At 33.5% G+C, this 18349-nt stretch overlaps 1 protein-coding gene across 1 annotated transcript in view; it reads right to left on the reverse strand.

Moving 5' to 3' along the window:
• Positions 1–7759, reverse strand: part of Nmd3 (60S ribosomal export protein NMD3) — a 64132-nt gene extending 56373 nt beyond the window's left edge. Inside the window, exon 1 of the mRNA XM_089088743.1 lies at positions 7671–7759. Coding sequence (XP_088944869.1) covers positions 7671–7714 — 44 coding nt within the window. The 5' untranslated portion in view covers positions 7715–7759. The remainder of the gene's footprint in view (positions 1–7670) is intronic.
• Between the last annotated feature and the right edge of the window lie 10590 nt (positions 7760–18349).

An 18349-nucleotide genomic window follows, 5' to 3' on the forward strand; every position in this document is an offset into this window, starting at 1 on the left:
TTTACCTCTGTTTCAACTAGTACTATAGCCTGATCTAAATTTTCAGGTTTCCCGATAATTTTACTCATGACAACGTTTGTGGCAACCCTTGGATAAAATTAGATTGTAATATATTTTGTACCGTCTTGGCAGTTCCGTCTGTCCCTGATTGTAAGCAGACCGATCTAAAACTTTGTTTGATACACTTCCTGATAATAGTTGATGTGTTGAATGCGACTACCTCTTCTCTTTACCTCTCGGAGATGCTTGTCTCTATGAATTTTGTTTTAAAAGATTCAATTAGAGTACTGATGTTCTTGGGCTCTTTTTCCTTAATTGCCTCAAAATGTTTAAGGGCACTTCCCTTTAATCTGGCTGCAACGCATTGCTCTTTGACCTTATCATCAAACGATTCAGTTAGTTCGTCGAAAATTTTTAATTTTTTGATAAACTCATCTACATCCAAATTTCCCCCGTATTCTGGTATAATTTTTGCAATTTCAAGTACTGTTGATAGGGAAGTCATTTTTTCCTCTGGTAAAGCAATTTGATTTCATTCTACTATTTTTATCTAGCCTTCTCGACCCAGTTTTTCCAGTGACCACCAGTTGTAGTGAAGTTGTATATTTATGGTATTTGGGTGCTTTAGTCATAGATGCCTTTATTCTCCCTTTATAGGGGAGATAAACTCTGGCCCTAAGGTAATTTAACTTTGGTAGCGTGCCTTAGGCTATGACCAAACTAATGAGGCGTACCGACTGGGTATATTTGAGGGGCTAAAAGTAGATCGTAGAGAGGTTGTCTAAAACACAATACTTTTATTTAATTTACACATAATAATTACAGATATAAATATGCTACTGGGACTGGCTGCCCCAAGTTGACCACAAGTCTCAAAAACTAAAACAATATATAATAAGATACAGACACTTACAATGATCCGACAAAATCCCAAGGTATTTCTAATGAGAAAATAAACGGGCAGAGATTCACCCGGCAAGTCAAAAGGTCTGACTTCAGTCTCAACAATCGGGATATATATTTGAAAAACTAACCACGTCCTCCCGGTACATTGACGCATTTAGCCAGGAAATTGGTTATTGAGCAAGTTCCCTCCAAGCCCACACATTCCACAATTTGTATCTTTATCTTAAAAAGCGGTATTTTGAAACTTTGTTTTTGCGTCTTAATATATTTTTACTCAATTAATAATTAACTAAATTAGAAAGCTTTACCACAATACAGTACTGGACTTTACAGTCCCTATTGGCGGTACTGATCTCCATTTCTTGGCCCTTCAGCCAGGAAGTGAAATGGGGTGGCTGGGAACCAACCATCCTGTTCCTTTGCACACCCTTCTGGTTTACCTTCTCCAGATTTCTCCAGGTACCCATTTAGAGCTGGGTCAACTCCGGATGAGCTTACTGAGTCACACCACTGACCCCCATACCAAACCAAATAATTGGATACACTAGGATTTGAACCTTTGCCCTCTTGGACAAAGAATCCTAAATCCAGCACACCAATCCACTCTGCTAGGACAGCTAGCTGAGTGGATTGCTATCAAAGTGTAGGATGGCTAGGACAGCTAGGATTGCCTCCTTTGTGTTACCATAAAATCTTCCAAAATGGAACTGGCAGATGAGGAGTTCCATAAGTATTATGTAGCCAAACAAGCAAGAAATAATTGAGAAGATTCTTGTTGCCAACAATAAAGTTTAGAAATAGAAGTTAACATAGTTTAGAAATAGAAGCAGAGCCAGTATGCCTGAGCTAAGTGGGGTCCCCTCAAGCCCTTCTTTTATTTCTATATTTGTTGGTTGAAGTCAAAATTTAACCCTCTTCTGTCAGGATGCAATTATCCCTTTCTGAATTGTTGTTTTCACAAGCATTCATTCAAATTTTTACTGAAAAAAGATATGCACTAGGAATTGAAGAGAAATGCTTTATCATTGAAAAGCTAAAATGCTAAGTTATGCATTAATATGTTTATTGCCAACACTTCAGAAATTAATGATCTTGATTAATTTTTAGAAAGACTAATGACCCTATTTTGTTATATTTATTCTTTTAGTGTCTCAACCTCACCTGCATATCAACATCATCCTTGTTTTAAACTGATTCTCAAAGTATCACTTTTATTACCTAATCTGTGTCATGCAAAGTACAAATATTAATTTACTGTCTTGCTTCCAGCACCAAGGTGCTGGTATTACACATTCTAAAAATCCCTGGTAAAGGTGCTGGTAAAACTCCCAGGTATTACACATTCAGTAAAATGTCATAGAACTACTTCTTGAAACATTACCCAGTTACCTTAATCACCCTATTTGGCTTCAGGCCTTGATATATGATAAGCAATTAGACTAGCTTACAAAGCATAAACAGGAAATACTGTATGATGGTAAACTCTGGTGATTATATAAAAAGGTCTGGTGATTATGCTGATTTCAAATATACAAGTTTCATCAATTTTAGTCTTACCCATCAAAGTTACCAGCCTGAAAAAATTAAAAAAGAAGGGGGAAAACATCCCCTAAAAGTGACAGAATCTTAATGAAAGTCACATCATCAGATTCATCATATCAGAAAACCCTATTGTAGAGGTTTCAAGCTCCTATCTGCAAAACATTTTGAATTTTGTATTTTTTGCCAAAAGAAAGATTATGGATGTGCATATTTATTTATTTTTCCAGCAATGATCATGTTGATCCATTGGTCCTAGAATATCGCAAGAGGGCTCATTCAAATGGAAATTTAAAGTTCTAGTGCTCTTTTTAAGTTACCAAAAAAATTGGAGGGCAACTAGGCCCCCTCCCATGCTCATTTTTTCCCAAACTCACCCAATTAAAATTTTGAGATAGCCATTTTGTTTAGCATAGTCGAAAACATAATAACTATGTCTTGGAGGATGACTTAATCCCCCCCATTTCCAGGGGGAAAAGCAGCAAGTTATGAGCTTTATATAGTATTGGTTATTGGGAAGTATACAGACATTTTCAGAAGGGATTTTTACAGGTAGGAGGGAGGATTACGCGGGAGAATCTTTCCATTGAGGATGTTTTCATGGAGGAAGGGACATTTCTATGAAGGGGGCGTCGGATTTCACAGCATTAGTTAAAAAACAATCAGAAATTACACAAAAAAAAAACAAGTTTTTTTCAACTGAAAGTGAAGAGCAACATTAAAACTTAAAACAAACAAAAATCACTACATATATAAGGAGGTTTGCTCCCTAGTAAATATCTTGCTCTTTATGCTGAAGTTTTTTTTTAGTAGGCTGCTTTCAAAAGAGCTATCTATTCTGATTAAATGGCCTTTGTGATTCATGGGTCATTCTTAAAGAATTAGAACAAGATTTGAACTTTAGCATAAAGAGAGAGGTATTGACTAGGGGGCAAAGCCCCTCATATACATAATAATTTTTGTTTGTTTTAAGTTTAAATGTTGCTCTTTACTTTCAGTTGAAAAAACTTGTTTTTTTTTATTTAATACGGACAGATAAAACTGGCTTGTTCTCAAATTTTACACAACCTAAACTTGAGGGTTGGCAGTATAATACGGAAGTACCCTTTAATCTATCACAAATTCAATTATTATGTATTTAAGATTAATATGTTAAACCCAAAACCAAGAGTAAAAGAAAATATGAGTCAAACTAAATTACACAAAATAAGACAAATAGGTATCATCTTGAAGGGTCCATTTAGTTTCTGAGTAAAACAATGGTTATATTTTGAAAGAAAATAAAAAAGATCCATTACAAAAAAATTCTTCATACATACTAAAAAAAATTCTTGTACATACAAATATTGAGCTTTGAACATACAGTTTTCAGTATGAAAAATTTCTTGCTCAATTTTTTGTAAATGGAAAAGCAGTGTGGTCTAAGAAATTATTCATAAAAAAAGGTCTCATGTGGTATGTTCATCTAATTTATTGCTCAATAATGAAAATATCTCCAAACTTATCAAAAAATCCCATCCCCCTTCTCTGCATTGGTACCAAGCTTTCCTTTTTGAAATAATTTTTCAATCTCTCTTGCATTTTCAGACCTTTGAAACTGAAACAGAATAGTAAAAGAAAACAAAATTGAAACTCATGGTCTAGCTGTCTAAAATAACCTGCTTTGCATCAATGCTCAGAATTGCACTGAATGTAAATGTATTCAAATGAAATTCTTTACCATGAGTCACAAGAGAATCTTTAATGAAATGGTATAGTCTTATAAACATTATGCTTTTACTAGCATAGGAAGGAAGGTCAGTAATACAATGATATATGTCTGGTTTTTGATGTGAAGTAAGTAATTGAGACAAAAACTTTGAAAAGTAGTGAACAAATTATGCCAAGTTAAGGGAAAGCTATAGTTACTAGGGGTAGATTGTCACTAGTGATAAATCACTAGGTGTGGCAACCCTGAATGAAAGGGGATTTTTGGGGAACCAATTTTTTTGGAGAAAACAGATTTTTAGAGAAATCCCTAAAAATTCAGGAATAGCAGAAGCACTGGTATTTTCAGACAAAATTTGCCAACAAATTTTACTAGGTCATGAAGACTGCCAAGTGGCATTGCTACTATGCAACCCCACTTTTTGCAAAGCAGAGCACAACTTGTGTTTTGACAGCTTTTCTTTGAGAAAAAATTATTTTTATATGTAAAAATGGTATTTTCAGACAAAATCTGCCAACATATTTGAAAACTGCCAAGTAGCATTACTACTTTGCTACCCCACTTTTTGCATGGTGGCTTGCTTATATTATCTCTTAAGGCACATCAAAAAACTTTACCCCTCCCCCTCCTGCCCAACAAGTATATAGCCTGAGTAAAATAAACATTCAATGAATTTTTCATATGATGGCTCTTTTCTTCCTGTTCCTTGGTGCCATTGTCTTGCTAGTTTGCTGTTATGTAATGAGATCAAAATTTTAGCTTCAAAATCTTGGACAAATATTTTAGCAAGCAACTTTAAAGAGACTATAATGAGAACCTTGGTGAGTTAATTTGTTGGCACAAAGAAATTGGCAAGTAAATTCATTGGTATAAAGGTTATAATGACTATTTATTATTGAATCTGTAATTTGGTATGAAAATTTTAGCAATTAATATGAAGAAAATGGTTGGCCTATGGAAGATTCATGAAGTATGTGTCATTTTAGCTATATATTTGTCCATTATGTAGGGGAGGGAGGGGGGGGGGGTAAAGTTCATTGACACACATTAAGGAATATTAGTAACAATTTTAGAATTTGATTTCTTGTAAATATGTACATGGTTCCATTACTAAAATGTGGACAAGGTGAAGACACTACTTGATGCCTTTTTTATTCTCTTTCTAAACATAATTGTTAGTTCACTTGCAAAAGCCCCTTCCCCTGTTGGTCCTATGTGTAGTCCTAACTAATTTATTTCACTGTTCTTTTGTATCTTTTGATGTTTTTCTTTCTTTTTGACTTGGTTCCTTGATTCATCAAAACCATTGGACCTATACTCAATTGTAAAAGAATTTCAAATAGCCTATTTTGGTATTGGTTATCATTCAAATTTGATTTATGGATGAGGCAACAATTGAAATAAATATCATAGTGTAATTAATAGAAATATGTTGCATATTATAAAATAAGAATTTTCATGTTTAGACATTTGTTTTTAGCTTTGTATAAAGCTAAAAAAAAGACATCAAGCAGTGTATCCACCTTGTCCCTGCATTGGTAATGGAGTCAAGTATATAGGCTTATTTACTGATTTTTTTGATTTTTTTTTTTTGATGTACCAAGGACATCAACATGAAAACAGTTTTTTTTTTCCCTGGCATTATACTAGGTCCATTCATACCTAAAACAAGAATTTTCTACAATTCTTTTATTGGTTGTGCAAGATTATGACAATTATGAAGTTTTGTGCAAATTTTCACTATTGTTTTGCTATTGTAAACTAATTTGGTAAATTTGCCAATACATTTCAGTTATAAAAATTCAAACATAGACAATCTGTTGATTCTCAGTGTTATTTGAAACCAGATTATGAATCAGGTCTGATGGATTTTTATCATTAAAGTCTGAAACAAAGAATTAAATTTAATATTTGTACTTCACATAATAAAAATTAAGTCATAAGTGATATTTCTGTAAATCAGAAGAAAACATAGAATCTACTGATTTGTGAATCAAAATAAGATATGGTAATTTTATTTGACAAACACAAACAGAACATTTTTGTGACACCAGCTAAGAAAACCCCTAAGGGCTTGTTGGCAGCAGGTGAGAGTCTTCTATTCTATATATCCTGAAAACACTATTAGTATTTCAACTGTCTTGGACTTTTGGATCTTTAAGTTAAAACAAAGTATCTAGATCATAGACACACCCATTTTAGAAAGATTGTGCATCTAATACAAATGTTGTGGTGCAGAGTAGTTTTATTTAAATAAGCCAAACTGTACGTGTATGGTAACTTTTGCTGAAATTTAAATGTTGAAACATTAGTTTTCCAAAATATAGTTAGTCAATCCCAACTAAACTAGTTGTAGTTACCAGCCAATCCCAAATTTTTCAACCTGTATACATTACAGCATGCCCAAGATAAGAGACTTTTGTCTTTGTTTTAGGAAGGATACATTTCAATAAAAAATATTTTTTTCAAGATAGTGTAGGCTACTGTCTGAGTAGCCTGCTAGGGCTCTTACTCTACATGACTGTATACAGAGGTCTCTTTGATAAGAAATGAAGATCCTGGGTTTTCCTAAAAAGGTAAAGGTCAAGAACTGAGCCTCTTCAGAAGGAAACATGCTAGAACAAAAAAGAGACACACTTTTAGATGGATAATTTTATGCTTATTTCAATGGATTATGTTTAAGATTTATCCCTAGACCCCCTCTAATGGTCTTTTTGTGTATCATACAAAAAAATATAACCAAAACATAATGGAATTTTTATAGTACTTTATAATATGCAGCAAGTATTGATGAATCATGTTTCTTTCTTTTTCTCATTATTTTCTGTTTTTTAATTCAGTTTTCATTAATTATCACATTACTTGTTTCTACACAGTCTAAGGCTATATGAGACACTTAGAGGTGGCTGGGGATGAATTGTCAAAAACATGAACAAAACCATGAAAATAAGCATAAAATTAGCAGTCTAAAAATGTCTTTTTGTTCTAACTTGTATCCTACTGAAGAAGCACAATTCTAGACCTTTTCCCAAATTTAAATAAGATGTAGCCTATACTAGAAGTTTGTAGGCTACTTAACCAATTTAGAGAATCAGATTTCATGTTTATTGTCCTTAGTACTTTATGGTATCCTAGTTTTCAGTATTAAATAGTTCTTCCTTCTGAAGAAAAAGAATGCTAAACTGATAGGTTTACATATGCATGTTTTACAAATAGAAAAGGGGTAGCCCTGATACATGAGGTTAAAAACACCCTCTCTTGGCTTGATTTAGTCTCACATTCTCAGGATTCATTCCTGTTAGATTTCCCTAACACAAATAATTTTCAATATACTGAAAAGCCATTCATCTATAATTTTACCAAAAATTAACTTAGTCTAGCAGTTTCCAAAATAGGCCTATTCTAAATTAGCTTAGCACTTATCGTTAATAATTCCTTAGGTAGGCTTAAAGATTTTATTTTACAAGCTAGAGAGACAAACATTGCTCAATGTAGGTAAAAAAATGTAAATACAAACATTTTAGCAGATTCCGTCAGAGCAGAAGGACTAAGAATTTCCATGATTTTGATTAATTTCTCAATGTAACGTGATTTCGTAGAATTTTGTATTTCTTGCGTCTCTTCACAGGCTATTGTTGTCAAAACGAGGCGAAAATAAATCACCTTTTCTTTTGAAAAAATTACCGAAAGACGAATTAGCAGCGGAAAACTTTAGTATACCGAATACATCCATATCTATCAATAAAACAGTTAGGATAGTGGTATTTACGTCTAATAGCTGGTAGCAAATTGTAAATTATTAAACATTAATACTTATCACCCACATTGGCAGAGCCTAATGAGGTAAAGCTCATTAGAATAAAACAAATAATTTCACATGAAAATGCAAAAGATATCAGTTGAAAAAGTAGAATTTTCCTGTTTTCTTGCATATACGAACTTCTAAAAAAGTGCACCATCATATCAGTCACCCTACATGCCAACCACTAAATAAAAAAAGCTTCGACAAGGGGATTTTATACGTTTCAGGCGTGGAGCAAATTATCAACCTTTTTTTTGAGAGGTGAACCAAATTTCAGGGTAAAACTGCACAATTGGAAATATTCGTAATTTTATCCATTTGATGGTTTTTTAAACCTATTTCTTAGGTAAAGTTATAATTGCTACTGGTCATTTTTCGTATTAATTTTTTCAAATGTCACTTTCAAGCAAATATCGCACACAGCAGAAATTGTAGTCCCCATTTTAACTTTGAAAGTGGAAAGTATTAACAAAACTTTTCATCTTTATCATTAAATACAATCCCCATATTAGGCATACAATTTCACTGCTGATTATTAACTAACAAATGTCAGCCATTTTTTTCTACGCCATATCAATTTTTTAAAATTGAGAGTTTGCCCCCATACCTTCTTTTGAGTTTCAGTGCAGTGATGGGCCTGTGGTTGCCTTAATGGAAAAGCTTTACTCCTTCAACTTTGACGCTTATTCATGAATGTTAATAAATGCATAGTCTCAATGGATGGCTTTCAGGACCATCTTTTGTTGTGACTAAAGATGATTGGCATATAAAGGTTCAATAAATAATACAACCAAACTTTAAAAGCAAATCAAGCACTTTGTCGCCTACAAAGGCTCTGAAAATATGCTGATAAGCACGAAACAACCTTCCCACTTGTAATTTATGTTTAAACATTTTAACTCGGAAAAATAATTTCTTAAGATTTTTGAAAGGCTTTTAAGATGCATTCACAATAAGATTTTTGCCAATCTAATTTTTTTTATAATTTTCGAATTGGTTGAAAAGTTCTTTGAAAAAGTCCAACCGGCTCAAATTTCAATTAGTTTATTCTCAGTACTAGTAAAATCTCATTTTGAATGGGGTTTTACTTTATTTAGCTAATCTCAATATGTATTGTAAGGATGCCACATATTTGCAATAAGCATTAAATGGTGTATCAAAGGGTATGTTTATCTTTTAGTCGGCAAAGTAAAAAAAAAGCCGAATATTCATCTGATAATATTAAGATGAAAATTTTACCTTGTGTTGAAGGGGGTGTTGAAAAAACCAAAGGTACTTTGCGCATATTGCTACTAATGCTACTGCTGCTAGTACAACTATTGCTGCTACGCAAGCTAAGAGTATTAAGGTGAAACTTTCAAATATATTCAGGCAGATGTTGAACTAAATCAAAAAGACGTATGAACACGTAGATTTTTAAAAGTGTGACAAAGCAATATCTCGAGAAAGAATTACATTGATAAGTTAGACCAAAAAGGGTAAGTTGTGGTGGATTTTGAACTAGGCAGAAGACACTATATGTATACTATTAAATAAAAAAAAGCAAGTTTTTTAAACTGAAAGTAAGGAGCGACATTAAAACTTAAAACGAAAAGAAATTATTCCGTATATGAAAGGGGCTGTCCCCTCCTCAACGCCTCGCTCTTTACGCTAAAGTTTTCATTGTTTTAAAAAATAAAATTGTGAGACAGAGTCTAACTTTAGCGTAAAGAGTGAGGCGTTGAGGAGAGGACAGCCCCTTTCATATACGGAATATTTTCTGTTCGTTTTAAGTTTTAATGTCGCTCCTTACTTTCAGTTTAAAAAACTTGTTTTTTTTTATTTAATTTCTGATCGTTTTTTAGTTAATGCAGCTTTTATTTGCATAAAAATTTTACTTTTCTTTTGCTAAATGGATGTCTTTACAAATTAACTTACGTAACTAACTTCTATATTCGTATATTTTTCTTCTGGCAAAAAATACAAAGTTGCAGATTTTTGCAGATATGAGCTTGAAACCTATGTAATAGGGTTTTCTGATACGCTGAATCTGACGGTGTGATTTTCATTAAAATTCTTTCACTTGTAGGGGATGTTTCCCCCTCTTTAAAAATCGAGTAAATTTTCTCAGGCTCGTAGCCTTTGATGAGTAATACTAAACTTAATAAAATTTATATATTTAGAATCACCATTATAAACACATTCTTTTGATACATTTATTGACATCGAATGTCCGTTTTTCAAAATTTCGATGACTATTGAGCCGTATCGCTTGTTTTTTTATTGTTTTTTTTTATTACGTATACGTTATTACGTATATGAGGGGGTTCTCCCTTTAGTCAATACCACGCTCTTTACGTTAAAAGTTAAAACAATTTGGATTCACAAACCCCTGAATCAAAAAGGCCGCTTAATTAGAATAGATAGCTCTTTTGAAAGCACTAAAAAAACTGTAGCGTAAAGAGCGAGGTATTGACTTGGGGGAGAACCCCCTCACGTACGTTATAATTTCTGTTCGTTTTAAGTTCTAATATTCCTTCTTACATTTCAGTTGAAATGTAATTATTCCGTATATGAAAGGGGCTGTCCCCTCCTCAACGCCTCGCTCTTTACGCTAAAGTTTTTTTTTTTGTTTTAAAAAATAAAGTTGTGAGAAAGAGTCAAACTTTAGCTTAAAGCGCGAGGCGTTGAGGCCGGGACAGCCCCAAACCCCTGAATCCCAAAGGCCGTTTAATTAGAATAGATAGATCTTTTGAAAGCACTAAAAAAAACTGTAGCGTAAAGAGCGAGGTATTGACTTGGGGGAGAACCCCCTCACATACGTTATAATTTCTGTTCGTTTTAAGTTCTAATATTCCTTCTTACATTTCAGTTGAAATGTAATTATTCCGTATATAAAAGGGGCTGTTCCCTCCTCAACGCCTCGCTCTTTCCACTAAAGTTTTATATTTTTTTAAAAAATGGAGTTGTGAGAAAGAGTTAATCTTTATTTTAAAGAGCGAACCGTTGAGGAGGGGACAGCCCCTTTCATATACATAATAATTTTTGTTCGTTTTAAGTTTTAATGTCGCTCCTTACTTTCAGTTTAAAAAACTTGTTTTTTTTTTATTTAATTTCTTATCGTTTTTTAGTTAATGCAGCTTTTATTTTCATAAAAATTTTAATTTTCTTTTGCTAAATGGATGTCTTTACAAATTAACTTATGTAACTAACTTCTATATTCGTATATTTTTCTTCTGGCAAAAAATACAAAGTTGCAGATTTTTGCAAATATGAGCTTGAAACCTATGTAATAGGGTTTTCTGATACGCTGAATCTGACGGTGTGATTTTCATTAAAATTCTTTCACTTGTAGGGGATGTTTCCCCCTCTTTAAAAATCGAGTAAATTTTCTCAGGCTCGTAGCCTTTGATGAGTAATACTAAACTTAATAAAATTTATATATTTAGAATCAGCATTATAAACACATTCTTTTGATACATTTATTGACATCAAAATTCCGTTTTTAGAAGTTTCGATTACTATTGAGCCGTATCGCTTGTTTTTTGAATTGTGTTTTTTATTACGTATATGTTATTACGTATATGAGGGGGTTCTCCCCTTAGTCAATACCACGCTCTTTATGTTAAAAGTTAAAAAAAAATTTGATTCACAAACCCCTGAATCACAAAGGCCGTTTAATTAGAATAGATAGCTCTTTTGAAAGCACTAAAAAAAAACCTGTAGCGTAAAGAGCGAGGTATTGAATTTGGGAGAACCCCCTCACATACGTTATAATTTCTGTTCGTTTTAAGTTCTAATATTCCTTCTTACATTTCAGTTGAAAAAACTTGTTTTTTTACTTAATTTCTGATCGTTTTTTAAATAATGCTGGAAATCCGGCGCCACCTTCAGAGAAATGTCCCTTACCCCAAAGAAACATCCTCCACGGAACTATTATCCAGAGTAACCCCCTCCTTTAGCCCCCCCCCCCTCCAGAAAAAATCCTTCCTGAAAATGGTTGTATACATCCCAATAACCAATAAATAATGCTGGCAAGTCCAGCGCCCCCTTTATGGCAATTTCCCTTCCCCCATGAAAACTTCCATCATGAACAGATCCTCCAACATAACCACCGACCCACCCTACCCTACCCCTAACATAGAAAAAAACCACCTGAAAACATATGTATAATTACCAATAAACAATACTATATGTTAACAAGGGGTAAAGTTCATAACTTTTAGCCCTCCCTCTGGGAACTTCGGGGGATTAAGTCATCCTAAAAGACATATTTATTATATTTTGGACCATGCTGAACAAAATGTCTATCTCAAAATTTTGATCGGGTGACTTTGGGAAAAAATAAGCGTGGGAGGGGGCCTAGTTGCCCTGCAATTTTTTGGTCACTTAAAATGGAACTAGAACTTTTAATTTCCTTTCGAATGAGCCCTCTTACAATATTCTAGGACCATTGGGTCAATACGATCACCTCTGGGGTGAAAAAAAACAAAACAAACAAACAAATAAACACGCATCCGTGATCTTTCTTCTGGCAGAAAATGTAGAATTCCACATTTTTGTAGATAGGATCTTGAAATCTCTACAGTAGGGTTCTCTGATACGTTGAATATGATGGTGTGATTTTCATTAAGGTTCTATAATTTTTAGGGGGTCTTTCCCCCTTTTTTCGAAAATCAGCCAAATTTTCTCAGGCGCGTAACTTTTGATGGGTAGGACTAAACTTGATGAAAGTTATATATCTGGAATCAGCATTGAAATCTGATTCTTTTGATATATCAATTGGTATCAAAAACCCGTTTTCTAGAGTTTCGGTTACCATTGAGCCGGGTCGCTCCACACTTACAGTTCGTTACCACAAACTGTTTGATTAATACTATCACTACAGTTACTGTAAATAATTACACTAAGGGTATTGAGGTGTAACTTATAGGGAACGTTATGGGGGAGTTTCTATTAAAATAAAAAACCATATGTATGTAAGTTTTCAAAAGCACATATAAGCAATTATCATAGACAGCTCCTAACCTCAGTCAGTTTCCAAACACATCCAATCAAAATTGTGAGACAACAATTTTTTTCAGTATAGTAGAACGGTCCAGTAGCTATGTCTCAAGGGATATTGGGTATATTAACTCCCCCCCCCCCATAGTTATGCAATTTGTCCATTATACTTTAAAACTAAATGTTGCTTCTGGTAGAAAAAAACCGAAAAGGTATAAAATGTTAATTTTTCCGCCATGAATAAGACTATATCAATAAAAAACGAACAGAAAATAACTTAAAAAACATTTTTCAAAAAGCAAGTTTTCCAAAGAAAAGTAAATAAAAAAAATGAGCAGAAATAAAATACAATAATCTTCCAAGTATAAAACTACCACAAATCAACATCAATAAATAAAGTGAACCCAAAACGAACAGTAATTACAATAAATAACTGAGTCAAAATCAAAACAAGAAGAAAAAAGGGCTGAAAAAAATGCCTTCTCCAGATCAAAACATAGTTTGCACTTTACTGAAAAAAAAACAGATTTAAATGTTTTAACTTTTTTTTAACTTTATCAAGACTTTAAGAAATAAATATCAGCATATATATGTGAAACTGACAACGCACATTTATTTGTGTTTTTTTTTCAGTGAAGTACTTATTGTGTTCATGTCTTGAGAAGGCATTAGGGTTGTCAGCCCTAGTCATGTAAATTTCTACTTAGTTTGAGCTTGACTCGGTTATTGATTGCAATTTCTATTCGTTTGAGTTTCATTTATTCATTGATGGGGATTTGTGGTAGTCTTACGTTTGGTAGATTATTTGATTTTATTTCTACTCAGTTTTGGTTTAATGGAGTTCTTCACTTTTCTTTGAAAAACGTATTTTGTTGAAAAAGTTTTTAAAATTAATTTCTGTTCGTTTTTAATTGACATATTATATTTCATGGAAAAAGAAAATAATATTTTATTATGTTTTTTTTTCTGGGAAATTCCATAGTTTGGCTTAGCATTTGTATTTTAAAGAAACTTTTTCAATGAGTCTTAAAAAAATACACGCTTTTGAAAATTCTGACGAAAATGGCATTATATAATTTAGCTTTATACCTACTCTAGTTGACCTAAAAATAAAACTTAATAGCGTCCCCGAAAATTCTATTATAGCTCTTTGACCACCTGGATAAACTTACACTCTTTTATTCAGTTAAATTGTTAACTTAATACCCTCAGTCGTTCTTCGGATATTGCTGAGGTGTCTTATTGGCAACCAGCATACACACTTCACCTTTTGATTTAATTTTAAGGCAACGTTTAGTTTTAAAGCATAACGGGCAAATTGCAAAACTGTTGGGAGTTGATATACCCAATATTCTTAGAGACATAGTTACTGGACTTTTCAACTATGCTGAACAAAATGGCTATCTCAAAATTTCGATTAGAACTGTTTGGAAAATTGCGGGCTTAGGAGGAGGGCTGCTTGCCCTTCAATCATTTTTGCCTCTTAAAACGGACACTAGAGCTATTAAATTAGAATCATTTCAATGATATTACAAGCTATGATAGAGTAACACTACCTATGATATGGCTTATATGCCCTTTTGAAAACCTACATGTCAAGAGTCTTTCCGTTTAATTGAAACTCTCCCTAAGCGTTCCGCAATAGTTTCCCCTTAATACCCTTAGTGGCATTAGTAACAGTAACCATAGGAATAGTATTAAAACTATACACATAGTGTGTTCTAGCTAGTTCAAAATCCACCACAATTTACCCTGAAAGGTCCTACTTTACAGTGCAAGCCGTTCTTGAGTTGCTTTTTTCAGCTTTTGACAATCTACATGTTCATAGTTTGTTTTGATTTAGTTCAACATCGACCTAAATATTTCTTGAAAGCTTCAACTTAATTGATTGAGCTTCAAATTAAAGCTTAATGCCATCAACCGTTCCTAAAGCATTGCTGATACGTCCTCTTGACAACTTGTATAGGCATAGTGTGTTTCGATTTAGTTCAAACAGTTTTAATAATGCCAAAAATTTTCGCCTTAACACACTTAGCTTTAGTAGCAGTAGTAGTAGTACCGATAGTAATAGTACCAGCAGTAGTAGTAGTAGCACTAGAATTGATAGTGGTAGCCTTAGCTGTAGTAGCAGTAGTAGTAATTGCAGTAGTAATAATAGTAGCAATGTACACCAGCCTGAAGTAATAGCCTATCGCCCCTCGCCCTGGCCATCGCCCTATGTTCCGTGTTGCCAAATTTTGAAGAAAACATCCCTTGCCGATCGCCCAATCTTTCAAATTGATTACAGTGTTGCCAAATTTTGTCTCCTTTAACTTAAAGGACTATTGAAAATACTTTAACACAATTGACTCACAGCAGAGAAGATTATAAGGAGTCAGACACAACTTTTTGGGAATAAACTTTATCTGCTGGACTGGTAGCTCATTTTAAAGCCCATTTTTTGCTGGTTCATAATATATACGTTTTACCACGTTTAAAATTATTGAATTCAATTTTGTTCCCAAATAAAGTTTTTTTTAAGAAATTCAAAATCCTTGTCTTACAAAAAAGCAGGCGATGGCCTTGCTTTGCCTTGCTTTGGCTTATTATGTCCTATAAAGTTTTTTTATGAAGTGAAAAATAATTTACCATAACATTCAATATTTCCTTCATTGCTACATTTCCTTGTGACTTTTTCATTTAACCAGGGTGATTTTCTTATCGCCCTAGTCTTAAAATTCCAGCCATAAGGTCAAAGAATGAGAAAAAGGATCCTATTCATCTCAAAACGTGGAGTGCTATCATCAAACAGATTAGACCTTTCAAACGAACTGTCACTCGCCACAAATCGGAGCACAATCACAAATGACTCACAGCAGGAGAGATTCTAGGGGGGTCAGACACTTTTTTTTGGGACTAAACCTTATCTGTTTGACTAGTAGCTCATTTTAAAGCCCTTTTTTCGCTGATTCATAATAGATACGTCCTACCGCGTTTAAAAATCTTGAATTCAGTTTTGTTCCCAAATAAAGTTTTTTTTTTAAGAAATTCAAAATCCTTGTCTTACAAAAAAGCTAGGGATGGCGTCGTTTTGCCTTGCTTTGGCTTATTATGTCCTATACGGTGTTTTTTTGAAGTGAAAAACAATTTACCATAACATTACCATATTATTCAATATTTTCTTCATTGCTACAACTCTTTGTGGCTTTTTCATTTAACCAGGGCGATTTTCTTATCGCCCTAGTCTTAAAATTCCAGCCATAATGTCAAAGAATGAGAAAAAGGTTCCTATTCTTCTCAAAACGGGGAATGCTATCATCAGACGGATGAGACGTTTCAAATGAGCTGTCAATCGCCACAAGTCGGAGCACAACCACAATTAGCTCATAATTATTGGAATTCTCAACAATGCTCAATCAAATGGCTGTCAAACTATGGTCTTTGCGCCCTAGTTTGACTAGTTATGCTCTATATACCGTTTTAATTTAGCAAAGAATTATAGAAAATTCTTAAATAAAAATCATTTTTTGAAGTGAAAGTTGGGAACAAAATTAAACCTTAAAATAGTGAGGATGGGGTTTATCCCTTCCCCAACTCTCGCTCTTTACACTAAAGTCTTCAAGATTTATAAAATTACTTCGCATTCAAAATCAACAACCCTTTCTTCAGGTTGAAATAACCATCATTTTTCGAAAGAGTCATTGCGTAATTATGACTCTAGCCCTTTTCTCTTAGACGCATACAAAAAAAAAGAAGTAAGATCGCATCAAGAAACGCACAGAAAACTTGTTTATATCTATTTTTCTTACGTTTTTACGAGTCAGAAAAACATTTGGGGGGGGGGGTCAAACCACACTGACCCCCCTCTGGGTATGACCTTGATATCCAGCAAAGAAGACCAACAACTCAAATAAATAATTGCCCCGTAAATTTATCATATAATTCAATTTGTTCTCCATTGTTAAATGTATTTCTGATTTTCTAATTTAACAATTTATTTTTCCTTATATTCCCTAGTTCACTGTGGAGCGAATACAATTTGTTCTTAAAGGGATGGTTTATTACGAAAACAATCTTGAAAAATGGAAAAACTTAGTCATGATTTATTCACAAAACATAAATAGCTTAAGTTCAATTATCAGCCTTCATGAGGCTTGAACAATAGCAAAGCATTCGTCTTCATTTGTTTCTTCAACTTTGGCTTTCAATATGTTTGGCTTAGATGAATTCTCTTTGCTCCTCATTATTTGCTTGATTCAGTGGATATTTATGAATTCCTTAAAAGAGGATTTTCAATGGCCTTATGCAGCAAAAGATGCATGAAAGTAGGAAAATAAATGAAGTAAAAATTCGTAAAAAAAAAGACTTGTTGGCAGGAAAGTCAGGAAAATGATTATACATAAAATAAGTCAAACTAACCTGAAATATGATTACTGTCACCCTTTCACTAGAATGCTAAGCTTTTGCATATACCTCTACTTCAGCCGACATTAAGTTGTATTGAAATTAATACTTACTAGTTTTTTATGCTTTTTCAGCATTTAATTTTAAGTCTGACTATGAAAAACTGTGATTTTATGGAATTATTTGACTAGTTTCTGGAGAAGTGTGTAAGCCTTCCGCGTTGTTTCAAGCATAATCATTTCTAGTATTGATAGTACCCAGGGAAAGATAATTTCAGTGTCCCCTCCCAACTCAATTATAATAAAAAATGCGTAAAGAGCGAAAGTTGGGGAGGGGGTAGACCCCATCCTCACTATCTTAAGGTTTAATTTTTGTTCCCAACTTTCACTTTAAAAATGATTTTTATTTAAGAATTCTCTATAATTCTTTGCTAAATTAAAACGGTATATAGAGCATAACCAGTCAAACTTGGGCGCAAAGGCCATAGTTTGACAGCCATTTAATTGAGCATTGTTGAGAAGTCCAATAATCATGAGCTAATTGTGGTTGTGCTCCGACTTGTGGCGAGTGGAATTTTAAGACTAGGGCGATAAGAAAATCGCCCTGGTTAAATGAAAAAGTCACAAAGAGTTGTAGCAATGAAGGAAATATTCAATATTATGGTAAATTATTTTTCACTTCATAAGAACACTGTATAGGACATAATAAGTCAAAGCAAGGCAAAGCAAGGCCATCGCCCGCTTTTCTGTTAGACAAGGATTTTGAATTTCTTAAAAAAAACTTTATTTGGGAACTAAATTGAATTCAAGAATGTTAAACACGGTAAGTCGTATATATTATGAATCAGCAAAAAATGGGCTTTAAAATGAGCTACTAGTCAAGCAGGTAAGGTTTAGTCCCAAAAAGTAGTGTCTGACCCCTTAGAATCTTCTCTGCTGTGAGTCAATTGTGATTGTGCTCCGATTTGTGGCGAGTGACAGCTCATTTGAAACGTCTCATCCGTGTGATGATAGCACTCCACGTTTGTA

Source organism: Artemia sp. Qi Xiang Cuo, chromosome 5 (assembly GCF_049724085.1).
Source record: "Artemia sp. Qi Xiang Cuo chromosome 5, ASM4972408v1, whole genome shotgun sequence".
Lineage (NCBI taxonomy): Eukaryota > Metazoa > Arthropoda > Branchiopoda > Anostraca > Artemiidae > Artemia > Artemia sp. Qi Xiang Cuo.